We start from the raw sequence: 22576 nt of genomic DNA on the forward strand, positions 1-22576 counted from the left end.
GAATGCTGTTGCAAGAAGGTGAAGATAGAAAGTGGCATTTAGTTTATTGTGTAAGTAAAGGAACAACAGAAACAGAAAAGAATTATCATTCAAGCAAATTAGAATTAATGGCTATAGTTTGGACTTTGACACGACTTCGACAATTTTTAATTGGAATCCAATTTACGGTAATTACAGACTGCCAAGCTTTAGTTTATTTAAACACGAAGAAAACTTCAAATCCTCAGATAGCAAGGTGGAGTAATCTGATCCAGGAATACAATCTTGAAATAAAGCACAGGCAAGGCAAAAGAATGAGTAACATAGATGCATTGAGCCGATCGCCAGTTGATCAGCCAGAAGAAACTTTAGACTCTATAATTGAAAACTACTTGGAAGTTTGTTTAACGCTAACGATAGATGAACAAATATTTATGATTCAGCATTCAGATCCAGAATTACGCAAATTAATAGACATTTTAAAGAAAAAGATAAATGATAGAACGAATGCAGAGAAATATGTAACTGAAAATTACCTCTTGAAGAATAATCGATTGTTTCGTAAAGTGAAAGACCAGGAAAAGGAGAAATTGTTATATGTCATACCTAAATCGATGAGAAAAGGTATTGTAGTAAAATTTCACGATCTTTTGGGACATTTTTCAGCAGACAGAACTGTTGCCAAAATCAAGGAATCATACTGGTTTAAAGGAATGAAACGATATGTTATGCGTCACATTTCGATGTGTTTCGAATGCCTAGTAAATAAAATGCCTAGTGGTAAGAAACAAGGAGTACTGCATCCAATTAGACCTGGTAGAAGACCTTTTGCAATTATACATATAGATCATTTAGGACCATTCGTAAAAAGTTCAAGAGGAAATGCAGAATTATTTGTAATAATTGATAATTTTACGAGATTTACACGCTTATATCCTATGAAAAGTACTGCAACCAAGTATGTGTTAGTTGCATTGAAGAGTTTTGTAGATGATTTTGGGTTACCAGAAAAATTATCAGCGATAGAGGAACATGTTTCACAGCGAAGGAATTTCGAGAGTACTGTTAAAATAATGGAATCAGTCATACACTCAATTCAACTCAGCATCCAAGTGGTAATGGAATGGTGGAAAGAGCAAATCGAACAATTTTGGCTACGATTAAAACGAGTATGGAAAATCCGAATCAGAGAGACTGGAACAAAAAGATTAAGGAAGGCGAAAGAAACCTAAACAATATGATAAATAAGACTACAAATAAAACTCCTTTCGAAATGCTTCATGGTTATTCACCAAAATTTAACGACGGATTGATGAGGATGATTACAGATGAAGACGCATATGAATGGGAGAATCCAGTAATCTTACAGAATGAAGCTAGAAAGAGAATTGAAGATATGCAGATGAAAATGAAAGCAAATTATGACAAGAAGAAAAGTAATTCTTTAACATTCGAACGAGGAGAAATAGTAGTTATGAGAAGAGTACCTAAATCAACTGGAGAATCAACCAAAACACAACAAAAGTATCGAGGACCTTTGGTAGTTACAGAAGTTTTACCAAGTGATACCTATAGAGTGATTCAATTAGAAGAGAAGGTGAAAGGACATTTCTTTAGTACGACAGCTCATGTGAGCCAATTAAAGTTATGGCAGTGTCAAGCTGAATCAGAAGAAGACGATGATAATGGTGATGACATTAGTGTTACTGGGGATAATGATAACAACATGCCGCATATTACTAAAACTAGGACACGGAAAAAGAATAGAAAACGACGGTGAATCTAGATGACAGCTAAAGACTTTAGATCTATAAACATTAATATTACAGATTTAATTTTTTTAAATATAAGTTCTTAATGTTCCGAGGTCGTAACTAAGTCAGGATGCCCGAATGTAAACGCAATGTATTAATTTTATTTAAAATGTATTTTCCCGATTGGCAACAACAGTTTTTATCAGAACGATAATAATTTGAACGGTAATGTTTTTTGAGCAGTAATGTTGACGATAATGTTTCTGAATAAAGCAAGTATTTAACAATCAATGTTTGACGGAATGTGTTTTTAAACTAATTAAATGTTAACAAGTATTAATTAAAAATTGGGTGACGCTCTCCCTTGTCACGAATATTACTTCCTCGCCCTGTTGCTAAGACTCTTTCATTTCGCCTCAAGCCGCCATTGATGAAGCTGCTTATCTGCTGCGCCATGATATTCTATAGATTATTGGCATTATATATTGCTATCTACTGAGTTGACTCATGTTATTGATCTCTCCTTCGAGTGTCCTGTATTTAAAAACATGCACCTTTATTACTTATAAAATTTTATTGGCCTATCCCCTATGGTATAATAGTATAATATTTAATGTACTGGTTATAGCTCCCAGTAGCTGATGCCAGAAGTACAGATATGACCTTAGATCAGGATAATCTTAGATCTCTAAACAAGCAGCAACAACATGCAGAAATGGGTCTAACGAAACTCATTTCCCCAGATACCTTAAATTCTCCTACAGGACAACAGCAATTAAAATATATTGGTCTTTTCCGAAGTTAATAGACTAATAGCATTGAAAACCATGAGAACCGCTTGAGTTGATCCTTTGTTTTAGCATAAAAGGTCCAACGTTGAAAATGATCAAATTTTAGATTTTTGCATGTATCATATCAAAATTAAGAATGTGCGAGGGAAATGGGGCACTGTGCTTCCATTATTACATTTTAAATTGGGTCCTTTCTGAGACACCAATGTGCATTAAATGAAACGTTCTGTCATTAACATGTACAAATATTATACACCTTAAAATAAAAAGTAACTTAATTCCTTTTTAAATATAAAGAAAAATCGCATCCTTAGAAAAATGAACCTTTAATCTTAAAACTTGTATAATTCAAAACATGTGGAACTGAAACTACATTTCCAAAGAAATTACTCACTAAGCATTAGCCTCTACAGTGCAATTTAATTTTTTCCCATTTGTAAGCATGACAACAATTAGTGATCTTTCCGTCGCATGGATTTGGCAGTCATTTGTATTTGAGATTTATACTGGATAATTATTTTTTCCCCTCCGAAAGATAAATTAATTCTCCTGGGCAACTTTTTCCATCTATAACTGTTGTTGCCAGGGGTTGTTGAGAAAGGTTATTGCTATCTGTTATATTAAGTACGTGACAATTTCCCTCAGAAACTCCTCTGCGGAAACATCCTCACTCCAGGAGGTAATCCTCATGAGCTTTGCCATAATTTATTAATTCAGTATTCATCAGAGAACTTCAAGTTTTCCTTTTTAAAAATTTTATAATAATATTTTTTGACTCGCTAAATAGTCTGTGCCCTTCTTGGAATTAGTAGAGGAAGAACAAAGGCGTCAAGCATTGACAGTTCTTAGATTTGGCTCCCAGCGATTAGGTTGATAGATTTTACAAGTGAATTCTTTAAATTAAGGCAAAATACAGTATGGTTATCTGAGGAGGGATGTTTCATGGAGTACTTTTTAAGGAATAATGTCTGTTATTCATTGTGCGAATATGCAAAATCAGTAAGACACATTCTCCCTTAAAAAGTCATTGGAAAATCCAAGTGCAACCAGGCATGGTATCAAATGATCGTTTTTAGCAGTCTTACTGATTGACCGATAGTGGGGCGTAGAGATGTGAATGATGATCATTTGCAGTCAAGTCGTAAATTATAAAGAAAGGAAAACACGGGGTGCTACAAACCAACGCTAAATTTTGTCTTGCTCCTATTGCGTACTGAATTAAGCCTGAATTGTATTAGTTTAGTTATTTACTATACCTATGTTTATTTCTTGCATATGCTTAAAACTAATCCAAGTACTGAATAAATAAACTCCCACATATACTTAACGCTTTATCTAGGGCCGGCGCTAAAGACCGCATAGTACAGTCTCTACGGATCCTAAATTCTGCTACAAAGCGCCTTCCTAAGTTCTAAATTTTCACCGCACCTAAAATTTGCATACCATTGCTTTCCCTAAATCATAAAAAAACTTCTTATCCCTTAATTTTGCCGCTCGGTGTTTTCCCAAATTCTAAAAATTTCGCCTTCCCTAAATTCTGCCGTGTGGTGCCGACATACTCTGCCCCCGCTTCTGAGTTTACGGTAAATAACATATCAGTTATTCTTAATTAAAATAGCACTAAATGTAATCTTTTGGCCTATGAGTTTCATTAACAAAATATATTTTTACCATATGAAAAGAAATTTTTGTTGAATTTTTCCTCGTCAACATTTTTTAAAGCATTTAAAAATCTAGAATCATCGCCAAGCGTAGTGTTAGCATAAAAGGTTGCCATACTCTTGTTATTGAATTACTAATATAAAAAAGTTTAGGCATCACAGCATGAGTTATTACTGAAGCTGTCATGTATTGTTAAACATGCGGTGATGAAAGCAAAAATATAATAATAACTCGCCAGGTCGGTGTCAGGGATATAAAATAGGTGAATGTTTCGGTTTGAGATGTATGCCAAGCAGATACTTAGCTACAGAACCAAATTATTAATTTCACAAAATTATGCTTACATGATTGTTTTTCCATAACAAGGTACTTTATTTAGTGCCTAAGTGAAATTAAGAATCGGAATTTTTAAGTGAAAATCTATCTCCACATGTTTTATTATGAAAATAAAAATCAAATGCATGCGGAAAGATTAATAAAAAAAAAAAAGTTTGTGGCTTTAAGGTCCGGATTCTAGATCATTCCGGATAATGGACGTTTGGATTTTGGACTTTGTACTGCAGTTTTATTTTGTAATACAGCAAGCCTTGAGAAGCAAGTCAGGTTCACAAACCATCGTTATCGGTGCAATATCCACAACATTGTATAGGTATTCACACTTTTAGATAATGATTTAATAAGATTAGCAAATGATGCATAGTTAGCAGCAGCAAGTGAAGTAGGAAAAGGAAAGAACATAAGTGCGCATTCAGAAAAACAGAGACAAAAGACAGAGTCCAGAATAATTTTATATAAACAATTCCTACTTTTAGGGCAGAAGAGATATGCGAAATAAAATGAAGAAATAAGGGACTCTTGCTGATTTAAGTTATAATTTTGATTTATATATTTTTATCTTACACACACACATATATATATATACACACACACATCTCGTATGCATTATTTCAAAACTTGTTATTTTTGCTTAATTCAAATATTTAGTGCTGCTCATTATCTAAGAAGTACATCAAAAACAGAATTAATAGCTTAAATTACTTAATAATAGCCTTCTTTTCTTTTGAAAATTTAAGGCCTTTCTTTAATACTTAAAAAAACTATTTTTATTTGGGCAATATAAAGTGGAGCAGAAAACAGTGCTTTTTTTAAAACCATAAATCAAAAGAAAAAAAAATTAAAAGAATTTTTGGGTAGGTACGTAGGTAAGAAAAAGAAAGGAAAGGAAAACCAGAAACATGCACACACATTTAACTTTTAAAATAAACCTTCTTCAAATTACCATAATGAATGATCACAAAATGTTGTAAGTATGGAATTCCCTGTTACAGGTGAGAAATAAGCTGAAATTGTAGTGTTCTTGGGATGAGTTATACTAGCCACAGGTTTTCTCTGCAACTTTCGCAAGTCCCATACACTAACAGTCCTAAAAAATTTAGCAGGGTGTTAGTTATATCAGCAGTTCAGAAAATAAAAAATCAGGCAGCTACAAAAATACATGAAATATAAAATCTATACACGAAAGAGAACCTACATTTTTATTCTCTTTCAACAAATACGTTGAAAACATTAATAAGTCATGAAAATATATAAGTTACAGAAATTATATGAAGATATATTTATTGAACTATTCACTTAACAAGATAATGCTAATATAGCGATGAAAAATAATACTCACTAAAAATGGGGGAGTAATAATAATCACCAGTACAGTACAAAGTCCGTAATCCGGACTCGTGGGGATCGGCGATTCCGGATTAAAGGGTTTTCCAGATTATAGATCATCAATTTAAATCTGGTAAGATGACATGCAGAAATAATACAATTAAAAATATGAAACTGTAATTTATGAAATAAAGAGCAATTGTGATCTAAAGGGTATCAAAATTTACAAAAAAAAAAAAAAAAAAAAAACACCTTAACATTTATTTGTTTACCTTAGTAAACATTTCTATCAATGTAAGTTGTTTAAGTTGCTTCATTTTTTGCACTTATACTTTCTCTTTAATTCTATAAACAGATATCATTTCTTGTTCAGTTACAAAGTTCCACTGTTCAAGTCCTGTCATTGCTGTGTCGAGAATACCAACTAACTTGTCAAACGAAATTTTTTCGTTTCCACTAACGTTCTCTGTTACTTTATTCACTATCGGAAGCGCGCATGGGTAAATGCTTTACTGGCTTTACGCACATGCGTAGCAGACGCGCACATCAAACGCGCTTGCGTAAATTTGTGGCTTTGAGGTCCGGATTATAGATCATTCAGGATAATGGACGTCTGGATTAGAGACTTTGTACTGTATTATGTTTTAATATATTTATGGTATGAGAGTTGTTTTAAGATAATGTTAAAAACACTCATATACTATTAAGAAACCACATTTAGAAGATTTTAAACTTACCTATGCATGGCTGTAATAAAATAATGTTTATTTATAGGATGAATGCTTACAGTTTCTATTAGATGTCCATGACATTCATGACTTTTTGCAGATGATTTTCTAAAACGGAAGAAAAGAAATGAAGACAAGCATCAGCAAAAGAAGCAAATTAAAACATTACATATATTTATATGAGATAATGAATCCCATGTAGCACCAGTATCAAGCATACCCATTTCGGAAATCAACCACATCAATGCATCCACTTTTCTTCCCCACAATCAATGATACAGGTGACAAAAAATCAAAGTATGAGCAAGATGAATATTTATCAACATACACCTGGGAGGGGAAAAATAAACACATTACTGCTGAAGAAGTTCATCAATTCATCAATAAAACGTGTTGACATTTTACACTAAATGCATAAAGAGTCAAAGATGCTGTACCTCAGAGAATTTCATTTTGAAGATTTTATACTATAGCCTAATTATGCTAATAACAATAAAAAATAAGAAAATGAAATATACATTTTTCAAAATTTAATTTTAAGCTTAAATTTTAAATATATTAAATTATCGGGATTACTTTAAGTAGCCTGTTTCATTCAGATTTTTAATATGTAAAATTAGGGCACGTATTAAATTCAAAGCAAATGTTTGAACATTTTATTTTTGTTAATGTACCAGCAGCCAAAGATTTATTTATTAGATAGTTCTTTATATTAGTACCTTATTTTCGCAGTTTCCAAACTTTAAGATGCTGGTACTTACATATTATCTTGTCGACCATAAAACTGCTGCTAAACAGCATGATTTAGCGCCCATCATAGATAAGTGTGACATCCCAATACACTCATAACATCTGTGGTTTCATTTGATATAAGTGACTGATTCTTGATAATTGATCTTTTGTTCTTATGAACAAGAAGATAAACTAACTGCTATTCCTCTATTTATTTATTTTGTATTTTGAACTCATTTGTGACTGCACTCTGATTTATTTATAACTGGTCAAAAGAATTAACATTTGCTGAATGAAAAAACAGAACAGAGAGATAAGTCCAACAAAACAGAAATAGACTGGAGCAATTACCTGCAGGAAGTTTGTATTTATAACATTCTAAACAGAGCTTCCCGTAAAATTGGAGGATGTAACAAAAAATTGATGTAAATTTCTTTATGAAGCAGAAAAGCAAAATGATTCAAACACTACTGCAATAATGACTATTTCGTAGATTATGAAGAGAGACAAAAAAATGTTTTATTGTAAAAGTTGCCGACAGAAGTGCAACTCAGAATCCCAAAGAAAGACTGGCATGACTTTAAGGGGATTTCTGCCAACTTTTGTGGTCAATGGAGTTCTACGTAAGTATCAAAATTCTACATGGCTTAAATTCAAAGGCAGTTATTTTTTTAAATTACTCTTTGTAATTTTATAATTTTAAAATTCTACTATAATTTAAATTCAAAGTAATACAGTATCAAGTTATTTGTACTAAATATGATAAATATTATGCATTATTACATAAAATTATGTTACCACATTTAATCACAACTACTTACATAGGAGAAAAATTAATTCACAGTTAACTGCTCTTGCCCAATGTTAATAGACTGATTAAAAACCAAGAATGTTATGATTATTTTTAGTTGTCAGTGTGGAGTGCTGTATTCTATTCTGACACTTAAGTCACTCAGGTCAAAAGTCATATTTGCTGAGCAGCATCTCAGCAATTCCTGAACTGCAACTGCCAACGGGAGTAAACGAAAAGAACAAATTCCAAGTAGTTCTGATTCGAGCCTGCTACAAAATACTAAAAAGCTGACACTTCTTTACCATAAAAGGAAAAAGACTACTTATCAAATCGCGACATAATTCATACATTATTTTTTTTTACTTAACCCGGAAATTACATTCATAAAATTGAAGACAGAAGATTTTGCATTAAAAATTATGACAACATTTCTAAAAAGATGCTTTGCTGTATTCTCATAAAATTTTGATCATCCGCCGCTACTGAAACGGAAGTACGATAATTTCAAACTCAGAAAACTAGGCAAAATTTTATAAAATTACTTTTATAGAAAGTGTTCTGCAGAATATTTCTGTATCTTTAAAAATGAAACCTCACATCTGTTTGTTTCAAAGTGTTTACTTTCTATACAAAGTAAACGTTATACTTAGTATAACGTTAAATTTTTTCTAACTTTGAATGAAAAATAAACTCTGTAGATAGCACTGTAAAAAAGAAATAACACATAACACACAAAAATATTACAGAACATAAACTTACCAGAAATCAGTCAATTATATTGGATTACTCGAAGAAGAAAAAATGTTGCAATGAGATAACTCGACAAATTCATAAACGCTAAATTAAGAATAAATTTTATAATATGTTACTAATAATTACACGTCCCTGAACAATGAGTTTTCAAAAAAAAATGTTTCAGTCTCTACATATATCACATTTATTGGAGTATCGCATTCGACTTCACAATTATGCACCAAAATTTTATTGCTGTAGATTCGACGATTACCATTTTATTATAATCCTACTAGTAACCAGGATCAGTATTAGGTTTTTTTTGCTGCTCACTACAATATCTGTCGTTCCTACGCCTGGAATCAAATGGTTAAGACTATTGAATACTGGAAGTTCGAACTGGTTTGGATTTGAGTTCGGGCAAACGAGCTGGCTGCATGGTTGGTTTTCCCCATGTGTAACAAGATAGCAAGTGAGCCAGTTTCCTCCAGAAGACCCACCAGTGGCCAAGGGCTTAAATCGCTGAACCCTGGTAGTTCTGACCTTGGTTTCGAATCCAGATGAAGAGGCTCACAGCATGGGCGTTTTTGTGGTTTTCCGTGTGTAATGTGTATACAAGCCAGTTTCTCTAAGAAAATCCTCAATGAAGGTATTCCTTCCCTTAGGCAGATATCCCTAATGTGCTTTGCCATAATAAACTTAAATAAACCTTCAGAAACTTCCTTCACAAAGCCTTATAGCATTTTAAGCAGGTGGCCCTCGTGGCTTTGCTACATCTAAATAACCTAATTCTAACTCTCAATTCCTCCCTAAGTGCTAGCGGAGAGAAAGTCGCTTAACACTGGTAGTTCGACCTAGGTTCAAGCCCTGGTGATTGAGGTGGCTGCATGAGCGATTTCATGGTTTTTCTAAATTCACCTGCCTTTGGCATAATAAACATACCAAACCTCCTATGTTCTAAAAAATTTGGCGTTAGCTGCGGCTGCAACGGCTCTAGCGCTGCGTTTCCTTCAGATGATAAATGTTAATTACAAATCAACAAATAATTGTGTGCTGGATACATTTGTTAAGTTGGTTGGCTTTTAATGGAACAAAACCTTGAAGGTTATTATGTGCCAGACAAATGGTGAATAAAATCCAAAATGTATATACACACTGTATCAGATGAGTTGTTGAAATGAGCCTGTAATGCTGATGAAGGCATAAAGAAATGAATTTAAGAGATGCTTTAGCAACAGGTAGAGCAGAATGAAAGGAAAAGAACTTCAAATCATATGGTAAAAAGAGATGTCTTTTAAAAAACTTATGTGGGTGTTTCTTCCAATGAGATCTGTTAAATTAACATTCGTAGAGTTAAAATGATAGTCATGTTTCTGACTAAAAGCAGGACAGCAGGTTAAAATGTGATTGACTGAAATGGGAGCGTTGCAAATGCCATAAATAGGCTCATTATCTCCTTTCAAGAGATACTGATGTGTCAGTCTGCAATGACCAATTCGTAGGCGAGTCAGCAGTACATTCTCCTTTCGATTCTCTCTCTCAATTCCCAATGCTCCAAATTGGGTTTCACCTGCCTTAATTTGTTTAGAGTCTGGCATTCCCAGAGTTCTTGCCACCTGGACAAGATCTTTGCTCTGATGTACTTCCATATGTCTGTAAAAGAGACATCATTTTCAGAGGTAATATCAGCAGATTTTGCAGCGCAATCGGCGAGTTCGTTGCCTTTGATGCCAGCACGTCCAGGCACCCAGCAGAATGCAATAGAATAACCTGTGTTTCTCAAACGGAGGTGTGCCTTTAAAATTTCTAAGACCAAAGGGTGGCTAATATTTATATTTATTGATTCAAGAGCGCTCAGAGAGTCGGAGTAGATGAAAGTTTCTGCAGTAAAGAAAGATGCAGCTTCATGAAGTTTACTACTCTTGATTTCTTTATCACAAACAAAAGCTGCCCCGACATGATCATGAGTCTTTCAGCCATCAGTAAAAATTGCTTTATAGTTAGAATGACTGCTTCTATGTTGTAGGAAAATTTGTTGATATTGGACATCATTGGTACTGCTCTTCTCAAGTTCTCTAAACATGTTAAGTAGGTGAATATTTACTTCTTGCCAGGGAGCAATACCGAAAAAGTTAAAGCTTTTGGGATGCAGAATTTTTAGAATGAAATCTTCAATCAGTGAGAGAATGCAAAGATCAAAAGGTGGGATACATGAAGGATGTGCTTCGTAGATACGCCAGTACTGATTGGATGTCATGAGTCAGACAGGATGGTCGGCTTGTGACATTACTTTATAATGAAGATCAATGGAAAACTGCTTGCGTCTGAATTCCAGAGATGGTTCAAAACAGATGACATAAACTTTGGACTGGAGATGTTCTGAAAGCTCAACGGCAAACCCGTAGCGCTTGATGGTGGACTGGATTCAATTTCAGTAGCACAGAAGGTCTTGCAAATCCATAGATAACACAGCCATAGTCAAGTTTGGAACGGATTAAAGCTCTATAAATGCGGAGCATAGAACAGCGTTCTGCTCCCCATAAAGTATTGGCCAGAACTTTCAGTATATTCAGAGCTTTAGCACATTTTTTCTTTAGATTTAAGATATGAAAAAGGAAAGTGAGCTTTCTGTCAAATATAAGAATTTTGCTTCTGGCTCAATGCGGATCAAAGAGCCATCAAGGTGCAGCTCTGGATCAGGATGCAGATTTCTTTTTTGACAGAAATGCACACAGACAGTCTTCTGGCTAGAAAATTTAAAACCACTGTTGTTGGACCACCTTATGATTCTGTTTAGAGCAATTTGTAGTTGTCTCTCAATGTATCTCATATCTTGAATGTGACAATGGATCATCAAATCATCAACATACAGGGAACCATGCACTGTGGGAGGAAGTTCTCTTAAAATGGAATTAATTTTCAGGCTGAAAAGAGTGACACTGAGCACCGAATGGGGTACACCTTGTTATACAAATACTTGAGAAAGCAACGAACCAATCTTAACTTGGAAAGTGCAGTCCTTCAGAAAGTTTGAATGAAGATGGGTAAATTACCTCGCAACCCAGTGCGGTAAAGATCATGAAGAGATCCATGCCGCCAAGTTCTATGGTACGCCTTTTCCATATCAAAGAAGATTGAAACCGCATGATTTCTTTTCTCAAATGCATTGCATACTGCAGTTTCTAAAAACAGGGCATTGTCAAGTGAATTTCTTCCCTTATAGAAACCACTTTGGTAAGGTGATAGGCAATGATTATTCTCCAGATAGTATGTGAGACAGTTATTTACCATTTTTTCCATGATCTTGCACAGGCAGCTAGTGAGCGTGATGAGGCGATAATTTAAAGGCCCTGCTCTAGGCAGTTTGAAAAATTTGTTTCTTCCATATCTTATTATAAAACACAAGAAGGACCACTAGAGATTCATAGGGCAGATGCTTTATCATCAAATAACTTATGCCATCACGACCAGCGCAGATCCTATCAGAGCGAGATATTACACTTTTTAATTCAAACATAGTCAGATCTTTATTATAAGATTCTGCATTAGAATGGGAAAAGTCGATTTGAATCCTTTACAAGCACATCTTTGTGGACAGAAACTTTTTTGAGTAATTGCTACTGCCAGATACAGCAGCAAATGTATCACTTAAAGCATCGGCTATTTCTTCTCTAGTGCTTATCACTTTTCCATCTTTTTCTAGAACAGAAAAGGAATAATCATTACATAGTCCAGAGGCTTTGTGGGCTCTTTCCGAAACCTGTTTGTTAGACATTGAGGAGGTAATAGTGGACACGTAGGCTATGATTTTCTCTGACTTTGTGGCCTCAGTTTTTTTGCATTCGCCTTAGCTTTTTTAAAGGCTAGAAGATTTGCCAGTGTTGGATATTGGCGAAAGATACACCAAGCTTTCTTTTGCTCTCTCAAAGTTTCATGACAATCACTGTTCCACCAGGGTTAGGGAACTTTGACGAGGACTTCGGAATACAAAGTTCAGCTGCTTGTATAATAGTTTCAGAGATCATATTTACTGCTGCATTTCTTCAGTCAGCACAGCACAAAATGCAAAAAAGATCCCAATCAGCTTTATTGTAAAGCATAGATGTCTTGAGATCACTGACTTTCTTGTAATATTTACAATCACTGGGAAATGGTCACTATCATAGAGATTCTCCCCTACACTGAGAGAGCAAAAAAGTAGTAGAGAAGGGGGACAAAAAACCAGATCAATTGCATGAAATGTTCTAGTCGGCTGATGAAAGTAGGTGTTATCTCCATAATAAGGAGACAAATAAAATGATCTTCCATTAATTGTTTGATCTGCCGGCCCCTTGAATTAGTGTCCCTACTTCTCCATAAGGTATTATGTGCATTGAAGTCACCTAAAAGCAAAAAAGGTTCTGGCAGCTGCTCTATTATTCTGTCCAACTCTCACTGATTAACATGCTCATGGAGGGGGGGTAAATAAATAGTGCAAACTGAGATTGAAAAGCGTAAATTAATCTGGATCGCCACAGCTTGAAGGGAGGTCATCAAAGAGAGAGCAGTGTATGGATGACTGTGGGAGGTGATAAGGCCCACACCACCACAGGCACAATCCCCAGATGGGTTGTCCATTCTTACTGTGGTATATCTCCATATCTTAGCATGTCTGCTTGGTTTTAACAAGGTCCCCTGAAGTACAAAGCAGGCAGGTTGATAGATGTTGATTAAATCCTTGATATTGTCCACATTTTTACGGAAACCCCGGCAATTCCACGAAATAAATGCACCCATTATGAATGCTTGTTTTGGCAGTGTTGTTTTTTTGACTTTCGAGGCAAAAGGTGTTTTGGAAGGGATAACTCTTGTTTAACGTCCATTTCATCCAAGTCTTCCTGAACTCATGCTTGCAATAAAACTTTGAATGGGGGGGGGGCCTGGGTTTTTGCTTATTTTTCTCTTTGATAACATCTCTATGTTTGTTCTGTTGGACATTCTGTTTTCCTTTGGATGCAGTCACCGGTGTACTATTTTCAACAGGTTTCTTCCCTGATTTTTGGTTTCTAGGATCTTCTGTTATTGCTCTTTTTTTTTTTTTTTTTTTTGTTGTTGTTGTGTGTGTGTGTGTGTGTGTGCAGTTATTGTGGTTTGCTTTAATATTGATCTGAATGATTTTGTTGCAGATGCATACGATTTATTAGGTCTTGGCTAATTAGAGATAACAAGTATTTTGGCATCTGCAAATGATATCTTTTGTGTAACTTTAATGTTTTGAATTTGTTTTTCTGTCTGCCATTTCAGACATGATCTTGAAAAAGCTGGGTGCTCGCCAATACAATTTATAAATAAGAGGGCAGCACAGCAGCCTTCACTGGCATGGCCTGCGATGGAACATCGAGCGAACATGAGGCAACCGGGACAAGAGATCTTTCTATGTCCAAAGTGCTGACATTGAAAGCAAAACATTGGATTCTGTATATACGACCTGACTGAACAGTTTAGGTATCCAGCTTTTATGTTTTTAGGCAGGTTAAGAGACTTGTAAGTAAGCATGACATGTTTAGTGGGATTGAGTTGACCTTCTCTCCTTATTTTGATCCTAGGAGCACCACATACGTTTTGATCTGTTAAATCTTTAACAAATTCCTCTTCAATTACTGACAGTAAGTCTATTTCAGAGATTACTCCTCGGGACAAATTTAGAGTGTTATGTGTTTGCTCAACAGCAATGTTTGCTCGTCCTAATTTAGTTAGTTTCAAAAGACTATTAGACTGCTTTCCAGACACAGTTTCTATCAAAAGGTCTCTAGACCGAAGTCTCTTAATATTTTTCAGTTCTCCTACAGAAGACAAAAGATGTTTGTTTATTAGAAAGGTGACATATTTTTCAATTCTTCAGAGCTGGTTATAATTAAGAAACATGGACAAAATACATCTGATACAGTTGCTTCTTAGTCTTTTTTTTTAGTCTTAGTCTTTTGGTCACAACTGGAGTATCGCATACATTGTTGGAGCAGGAAGGTATCGTAGCATTCATATTTAAATGGAGAAAGATTCGGGTCTGATTGCCCCACCAACCATGGAGCCCAACAAGGGGACGCAGATTTCTACGCCAGGGCTAGCCAGACCTATAAGCAAACTGAAGTCGCACAGTCAGCTTTTCCAAAAGCACGTACTTCTGAGAGCTTGTCTCCAAGCCACTGACACAAGGACTAGAGACCAGCCGATTGACACCCATGATGACAAGGTGACTCCCGTTTAACTGAAGCAGAGGCCAAAGCAGTGTGTTGGGGACAGTACCTCACCCCTCAACTACCAGGACTCTCCTTTCCAGTGACACGAGTCTCCATGCACGGCAAACACATGGGCAGTTTTCTTTCCACTCGAAGAACTAGAGACAAGGCTGTTCCAGTGTCTTATGATGAGCCCGAACCTCAGAAGAGAAAACCACAAGGGAGAAGGAAAACAAGAAAAGTTGCAGTTAAGAGGAGAGAAGGCTGAAAGGAGAAGAAATCACTGGGGCTCCAGGATTGTGACACCCGATCACCAAGATGGTAATCCCTTGAAGGACCTTCGCCTGCTATGCTTTAGCTGGGCATGCCAGACACATTTGAATAATCTAAGTAAAAAAAAAAAAAAAAAAAAGCTCTTCAAATTTCTTCCACAACCGAGCATGTACGCTGATAAAGAAAAAATTATGGAGCAAACAGAATGCAAAGCCCCATCAAGCTTCTAATCTATAGCATTTTTAGTTAGCGATCATTGAAGTTATAAATTGGAGGTAAAATAAATAAGTAAATGTTAAATTTATCATTGGGAGTTATAAATCTGTTATATTGATGGGAAGGAGAAAATTTCGCTTCCTGAGTTAGCCAATTCAGAGGTAGTTTTATTTTACCTGTCCTCTCAAGTTTAGGATACCAAGTTAGGTAACTAACAAAAATCTGTATGAATAATTGACGAAAAAATTAATGAATAATTGACAAAATCAAAGTTTTTTAAGATGGTATATGTGCTGCCATGACATATATATTTGGAGATAAAATATGCATAGATTGCTGTTATGTTCAATAAATATCAGTAACAGCAATTTATTTTTGTTTCTTATCTTTACATTCAGATGTAGCTTTCAGCACAAATAGAGAAAGTTTACTACTTTTGATTTTTACTTTTATTATTTTTCATGTTTTATATGTAGGAAGATATTTATATATATCAGTCAAAAAATAGGGAACAAGGGTCAGCTACACATTCACACACCCAGACTGAACCTCGAATAAAGGGAAAGCACCAATACCAATAATGAATTATTGCTGGTTTATCATGTGAGGAGGCAAGGCCATCTATTGGCAAAAATAATAAAGAATTATGATAATAGAATTTTAAAGGCATTCGGGAGGAGTGGATTGGACTTAAAATCATTCACTAAACATGTTAAATCCTTGTGACAATAAAAGCCTCAAGAAAATCCAATTCACCAACGGAAGAAGGCTTTTGCAAAACCAAAGTCAAAATTATGATTAAATTTCCAACTATGATATGCTATTGAGGACTTGTTAATTTCGCCTTTTCGGACATAGGATTCATGTTCCTTGATATGAAACTTTAACGCTCTTTTTGTTTGGCCAATATATCTCAAGCCACGCTAACACAATATACTATAAATTCCCCAAGAATTAAAGTCAGAAATGCAATCTTTTAGAATCGAACAGTGAAATTTATTAATAGGGGAGTATATGACTTAAAAATTGAATTTCTGGAGAATCCATACAACTTTATAACTAACAGAAGGATAAAATGGAAGCACGACAAGGTGATTAATATTATTTCTAACAGTGGAATGTCTTCTTTGATGGGAATCTGAAAATTTTTTAACGGCTTTATCAATGATCACAGGAGAAAATCCTCAGTCAATAGCAACTGCTCTCAAATAATTAAGTTCATTGTTCCAAAACATTTTTTGAAGCTCCTACAGCATCATCTAAAGTATATCAATTCCGTGAAGCACAAAGAACACTTGGAGAACTGGACAGTGAAACACTAGCAGGATTTGATTTGGGGAAAAAGCCTTTTATTCCACCAATAGCTGTATTTTCCCTTTCAGAAATTTTTATACTTGGCACCTAGAAAAAAATAGAATTTATTGTACATTTATTTATTTTTCCACTCATATTAATATTTAAATAATTTAACTGAAATTTAATTTAAATTTTTTAATTTCACACATTAATATTAATAAAAATTAAATAGAAAAAAGTTTACTTACGATCCATGTGACACTTTAAAGAAGACTCTCTCATACTTGCTATGTTGATTTCAGTTTTACACCAGGAACACATGGCCTTGTGATTATTTTCGCTTAAGCCATCCAGAATATTTTTCCTTAGAAAGCCAATCTATGTTAACAACACACTTAGCCATTTTTTAAGTTTATCTATATTTCAGAATTTACTGCAAATATATTATAAATATTCATACATAACAATCATAATAAACGCAAATATGAAATGAACACATGGGATGAGAATGCTAATTATAAAAATCTTGATCGAAATTGGAACATCTATAGTCTGTGGGTGAGAGGAAATGTATGTGAAATGTACCGGAATCCAATTCACAATTCTTTCACCAACAGAACGACATGCACTGTCTCTATTCACGTAAATCAAAGGTTACGTTAATGCAGAGAAAGCTATTTCCCGAAGTATGATTCCCAATCTAACACTCCAGATAAGAAAGAAAAAGTTGTTTATTTAATTGCGGCTTTGATACGGGGAAAAAAAGCACTAAAAACAAAAAAATAAGTGCTTTAGAGAAAAAGTAAGCACCTATAAGGGCCTTTATAATCAAATTTCAAATATAAGGACTCGTAAGCACTTGTAAGGACTGCTACGAATCCTGGAGTTTGTTAAACAAAAATTCTTTAATGTCTGACAAAATATGAAATAGCTAATAAAGCAAATTTCAAATTTGAACTTCCAGATTCCCATATTCGTGTGACACGTACATTATTCAAAATTTTACGGCTCTAGGTACCGTTGTTTTATCACAATGCGAGAAACATACATACATTTATGCAGATTCGTCATTATTTAATTTCTTTAAATATAATACAGAGCTAATATTTGGTGGCAATAGTTTGAAAAGTGAATCAACACAAAATACTAAAATGAAATTAATAGCTCTTCTGGGCAAAATTGCCCCTTTGTGCTTTAAAAAAAAAAAAAAAAAAAAAAAAAAAAAAAAAAACATCTTTTGCATAATTGAAAGATTTCATCTGAAAATAAATTCTGCCATTTAAAAATTAGTTTTATAGTATTTTTCAAATATTAATGTTTTTTTATTTTTGAAGGTTGTCATAAATAATGTTTTGCTTCACTTAAAATGCTTTAATATATTAATTATTTCCAATTAATGACTCGCAGAAAAAACAAAGAATTTTTTATTATGTTTATGCAAACCTATACGAATATACATCTTTTATATTTCTCATACATTTTCTTTTACATACACACACACACATATATATATATAAACAGAAATTTCTGTTACATCTGTTACATGCTAAAAAAATTCACAGAAGTTCTATAAGAAATATAGAGTCAAGTTCCTCTTCCTTAGTTCCAGAGGAGTCTCGATGAAGGAAAAATCATGCATAAAATTTAAACCTAAAAAAAAAAAAAAAATTTTTAGTACCATATTCTCTGCAATAAAATACATTGCATATACCCCCCCCCAAAAAAAAAAAATGCAAGAAGTAAAATTACAAATTTCTAATAGAAAAAGGCATTCTCAAATAGCTGAAATTGTTTCACAAATTTTCGTGCAGGTATAATGCAAACAAGAAATGCAGCAACAAAATATATTCTACCAACCGAGCCTGACTAATTAGAAATATGATACATCACAGCCAGGGACAGCACGAAGTACATTGCCACCTGGTGCAATCTCTGCGTGTCCTAATTTCTGCTGTATTTATAGGTCCTGAAAGCTTTTTTGCCTCTAAATTCTGCTGACCAGTGCCCTCCCCTAAGATTATAAAATTTTGCTACTCTGTAGTCTCTAAATTGTAAAACTTTTGACTGCCACTGGTCCAACTGGCCCTAATCAAAGCGAAGAGGCAAGATGTTACTTGCTATTGATAAACTGTATTGTAAATGACACAGATCTAAAAAAAAAAGTATTTTATTTTCCAAATATTCCATGAAAAATATAACTGCAGTCAGAATTTAACACACACAACATAAAATAAAGTGATGGAAACATTCAGTTTGATTGGCAACAATGCATAAAAACACAATATTTGGAAACATAAAAGACCAGATTACTAAATTAGGACACAGTATAGTTCAGCTATTTAGCAAAATGAAAAAGTAACTTAATGTATTGGAAATTGCCACACATTTATGTAAGATACAGTAAAAACCTAGATACTTTCATAATAAATTCTTGCCGAAATAAAATAGATATCACTATTTCTGTGAAAATAAAATTAGTAGTTACACAAGAAAATTGGAGCAAACATTTAGCTGCAAAGTAAACAATGAACACCAGCTTTGTGTTAGAGCTCCTAATTATTCCTAAGATGGCTGCAAGATGATTTACAGTTTCCATCTTTGTACAGGGGTGTTATTTTAGTTATAAGTTGATCTAAACACACAGTAAAGTTATTCATTGAAAAAAAATATTAACAAAAACTACTTACAGAATGAAGCAATTCAAATAGCAAATTATGCAGTAAAGAATACAAACACGAAAAAAGGAAGCTCTCACATGAAAGATTAGGCCTCTAAAAGCAGAATATATTTTTTAAATGTTCAATCGATATTCCTTTGAGAACTACACATTCGAATTGTGATTAAAAAAAAAAAAAAAAAAAAAAAAAAAAAAAAAAAAACATGTACAAACTGAGGTTTTGGACCTTTGTTTGCAGAACGCCTGTCATGTAAAATATGGACAATGGCAAAAAGGCTAGAAAACAAACATGAACACACTGGTCCCATTTTCGGCACTACAGGTGTGGTCTTCATTCAAAAGCCCATGCCAGATATTATCTGATTACCTGCATCTCAGTTTCAACTTTTAGTGACATACTTTTAAAAAATCTTTCATGTGTCAAAAATATGTCATCTTTTGGTGATATATTTTTCAAAAACAGCAGTTCATTTTAACATCATGCATACATGACAAACCCACAGAACCACAATTAAACAAGTGATAATAAATATGCAAATAATATAAATTCTTTCCTTGGAGAGGGTATATGGAAAGTTTTCTAATTATAAATTATGCAAATAATACGTATTTTATCTGGTTGTAACAAAAGTTTTCCACCCAAAAAATGTTCTTAATAAAGTTAAGGAAAAAAATATGAAAATAGTACCTTTAGGGCAGGTATTCACCCAAATCTATGATTTTCTGCCAACGTTTTGGTAGTTTATCAAAGTTTTCAGCTGAGAAACTTTTTGTGGCTGTGAGTCCAAAAACAGATCAACCTCATTTTGGACGTCCTGTGCAGTATAGAAGATAGGACTAGCAAGATGTAGCTGCAGGTGTGAAAAAAAAGGTAGAAGTCCGAAGAAGCAATGTTGGAGCTATATGGTGGGTGTTGCAAGAGATCCTATTTGAATCCATACAGAGTCCAGTGGTAAATAGACACATGTGGTCTTGCATTATCTTGATAGAACATTGCCTTTTGCACCAGAACTCAGTTCAATGTTTTTCCTTGATAGCAGTATCAACACAGACTAACATCTTGCTGTGCACCTTACTGTCAAGGTTTTATCTTTTTCCAGATATTCTTTGTGGATAATACCATGGCAATCCCACCAGATACAATTGTGATGCTGCCGATGGCTCACCAGGTGTACACTGACCTCCTTTTCGGCCTGTGTTGTTGAAGTAAATCCACTTTTCATTACATGTGACGATCCTGTCCACAGTTTTTTCCTTGCATTGATATTCAAGCAGATTAGAGCAGGCCCAAACACATCTGTCCTTATCTGCTTGAGTCAGCTCATGTGGCACCCAGCGATTGAACTTGTATGTCAAGTTTATGTAATGCATGGTGCAACTAATGGACATGCCACTAACGTCTATCTCCTTAAGAAGCTCTCGATTGGTTGCATACTGATTTGGTGACACTCTGCAGGTGACCTTTTGCAACAGAACTGGAGGTGATGTTTCTAATCTGGTAATGTGATAGTTCCATTTCAGACACCTTGTGCTCAATGATAACGATATTTTTTTACAAATTTCACAATACAGTGTTCTAAAGAAGATCTCTTTCTTTCAAATTCTAAAAATCATTTGACAAAATATGATTAAACATGTCAATGAAAACTGTTTGCGCAGACAATATTTGCTGTGGCAGAAAACTTCCGTTAAAACCCTACATATATTATATAAAAATTATACCAAACGTTCATAAAATGCTCCAACTATAAAAGAAATGTTTGACATCCAAGTAAATAACTTAATAAAATAAGCAAGTTGGAACAGTCAACACATTAATGCAAAGTGCATACACCTGTAAAAATATATCATAGGTAACTGTCCCAATAATTTTAATTAAATGAATTAGAAGAGGGATAAAAGCATTTCATAGCAAATAAATCACTATAAAGTTTCCAATACCATGTAATAAAGGTGATCCAATTTAGATCATAAGGACAGGCACATACTTTCAGTAATTTTTGGTAAACAGAGATTTACCCTTGCAGTATTTCCTAATGTAATGTAAATGGAAGAATAAATTGTTAATAACAAGATTGAATAAATACTACCATCCACTCATGACAAAAAAAAAAAAAAAAAAAAAAACTTACTTTGTAAAAAAATCATTTCGGCAATCGATCTCCTTTTATGCAGATACAGATGCACGAACAATTTTCAACCTTTGATAAAAAAATAAGCACGTTTTATTTCGGAATTAACCTACTATCAAATCATAAACACAAAATAATCGATATAAAGAATAAATTATTTCTCACCTCTCAATCCCATCTGCTTTTTCAGAAACGCTAACTTATCGCAATACACATAAATGCAAACAAACGAACAATAGGGTTACAGCAAACATCCTTCAGCTGACAGATGCAGCTGTTTTTACAACCCTGACACTGCTTAACGAAACCTGTGTGTAAAATAATATATCAAATGGTTTTAAATATAATTTAGGGAAAAAATGATTTGTAACTGGTATAAAAATTAATTATTTTGTGAATTTTTACAGAAATAGGAAATTTTTAAACTTGTGCCGGCATCTATTGATGGCATTCCAAACCACACGTTCAAATTACGTATTTCAAACGGATTTTTCAAAAATACAACATTTAAGTAAATTTTATTCCAAACTTGATTTCTAACTTTGACAAATAAAAGCTAACATATTGCTCTATATTTCTGCCAAATTTCACGTAACGCATTCTCTTAATTAACGTTCTTAAGCGTAATCTAACTTTCAGCATTGTAATGCAAGTGTATTAGAAAACCTTAAAAGAAATAATATTGTAATAATTACCTACAGTTTATCAATTACAGCTGTAAACTTTTTATGTTAACTGCAACCACATCCTTGAGAAATTAAATTACTCGCATAATTTCCATCTCTTGATTTTTGGATGATAGAATTCATAAAAAAAAATCTGATGTGTACACCACGACTTCCTTGTATGAAATATTAAATTATATGCATTTTTTCTTGTATTTCATTTAAACTTATTGGATAGAATTAAATCTACTTCGTCAATAGCGCATAAA

At 33.9% G+C, this 22576-nt stretch overlaps 1 protein-coding gene across 3 annotated transcripts in view; it reads right to left on the minus strand.

Moving 5' to 3' along the window:
• Positions 1–22576, minus strand: part of LOC118204829 (WD repeat-containing protein 76-like) — a 128152-nt gene that overhangs the window by 25958 nt on the left and 79618 nt on the right. For all 3 annotated transcript variants that reach the window (XM_085823810.1, XM_085823808.1, XM_085823809.1), the window contains 3 exons: positions 6797–6906; positions 6586–6684; positions 5466–5609 (listed from right to left, as the gene is read on the minus strand). In XM_085823810.1, coding sequence (XP_085679936.1) covers positions 5466–5609; positions 6586–6684; positions 6797–6906 — 353 coding nt within the window. The remainder of the gene's footprint in view (positions 1–5465; positions 5610–6585; positions 6685–6796; positions 6907–22576) is intronic.

Source organism: Stegodyphus dumicola, chromosome 9, assembly GCF_044657685.1.
Source record: "Stegodyphus dumicola isolate Sdum_Otavi_A_Nest chromosome 9, ASM4465768v1".
Classification (NCBI taxonomy): Eukaryota; Metazoa; Arthropoda; class Arachnida; order Araneae; family Eresidae; genus Stegodyphus; species Stegodyphus dumicola.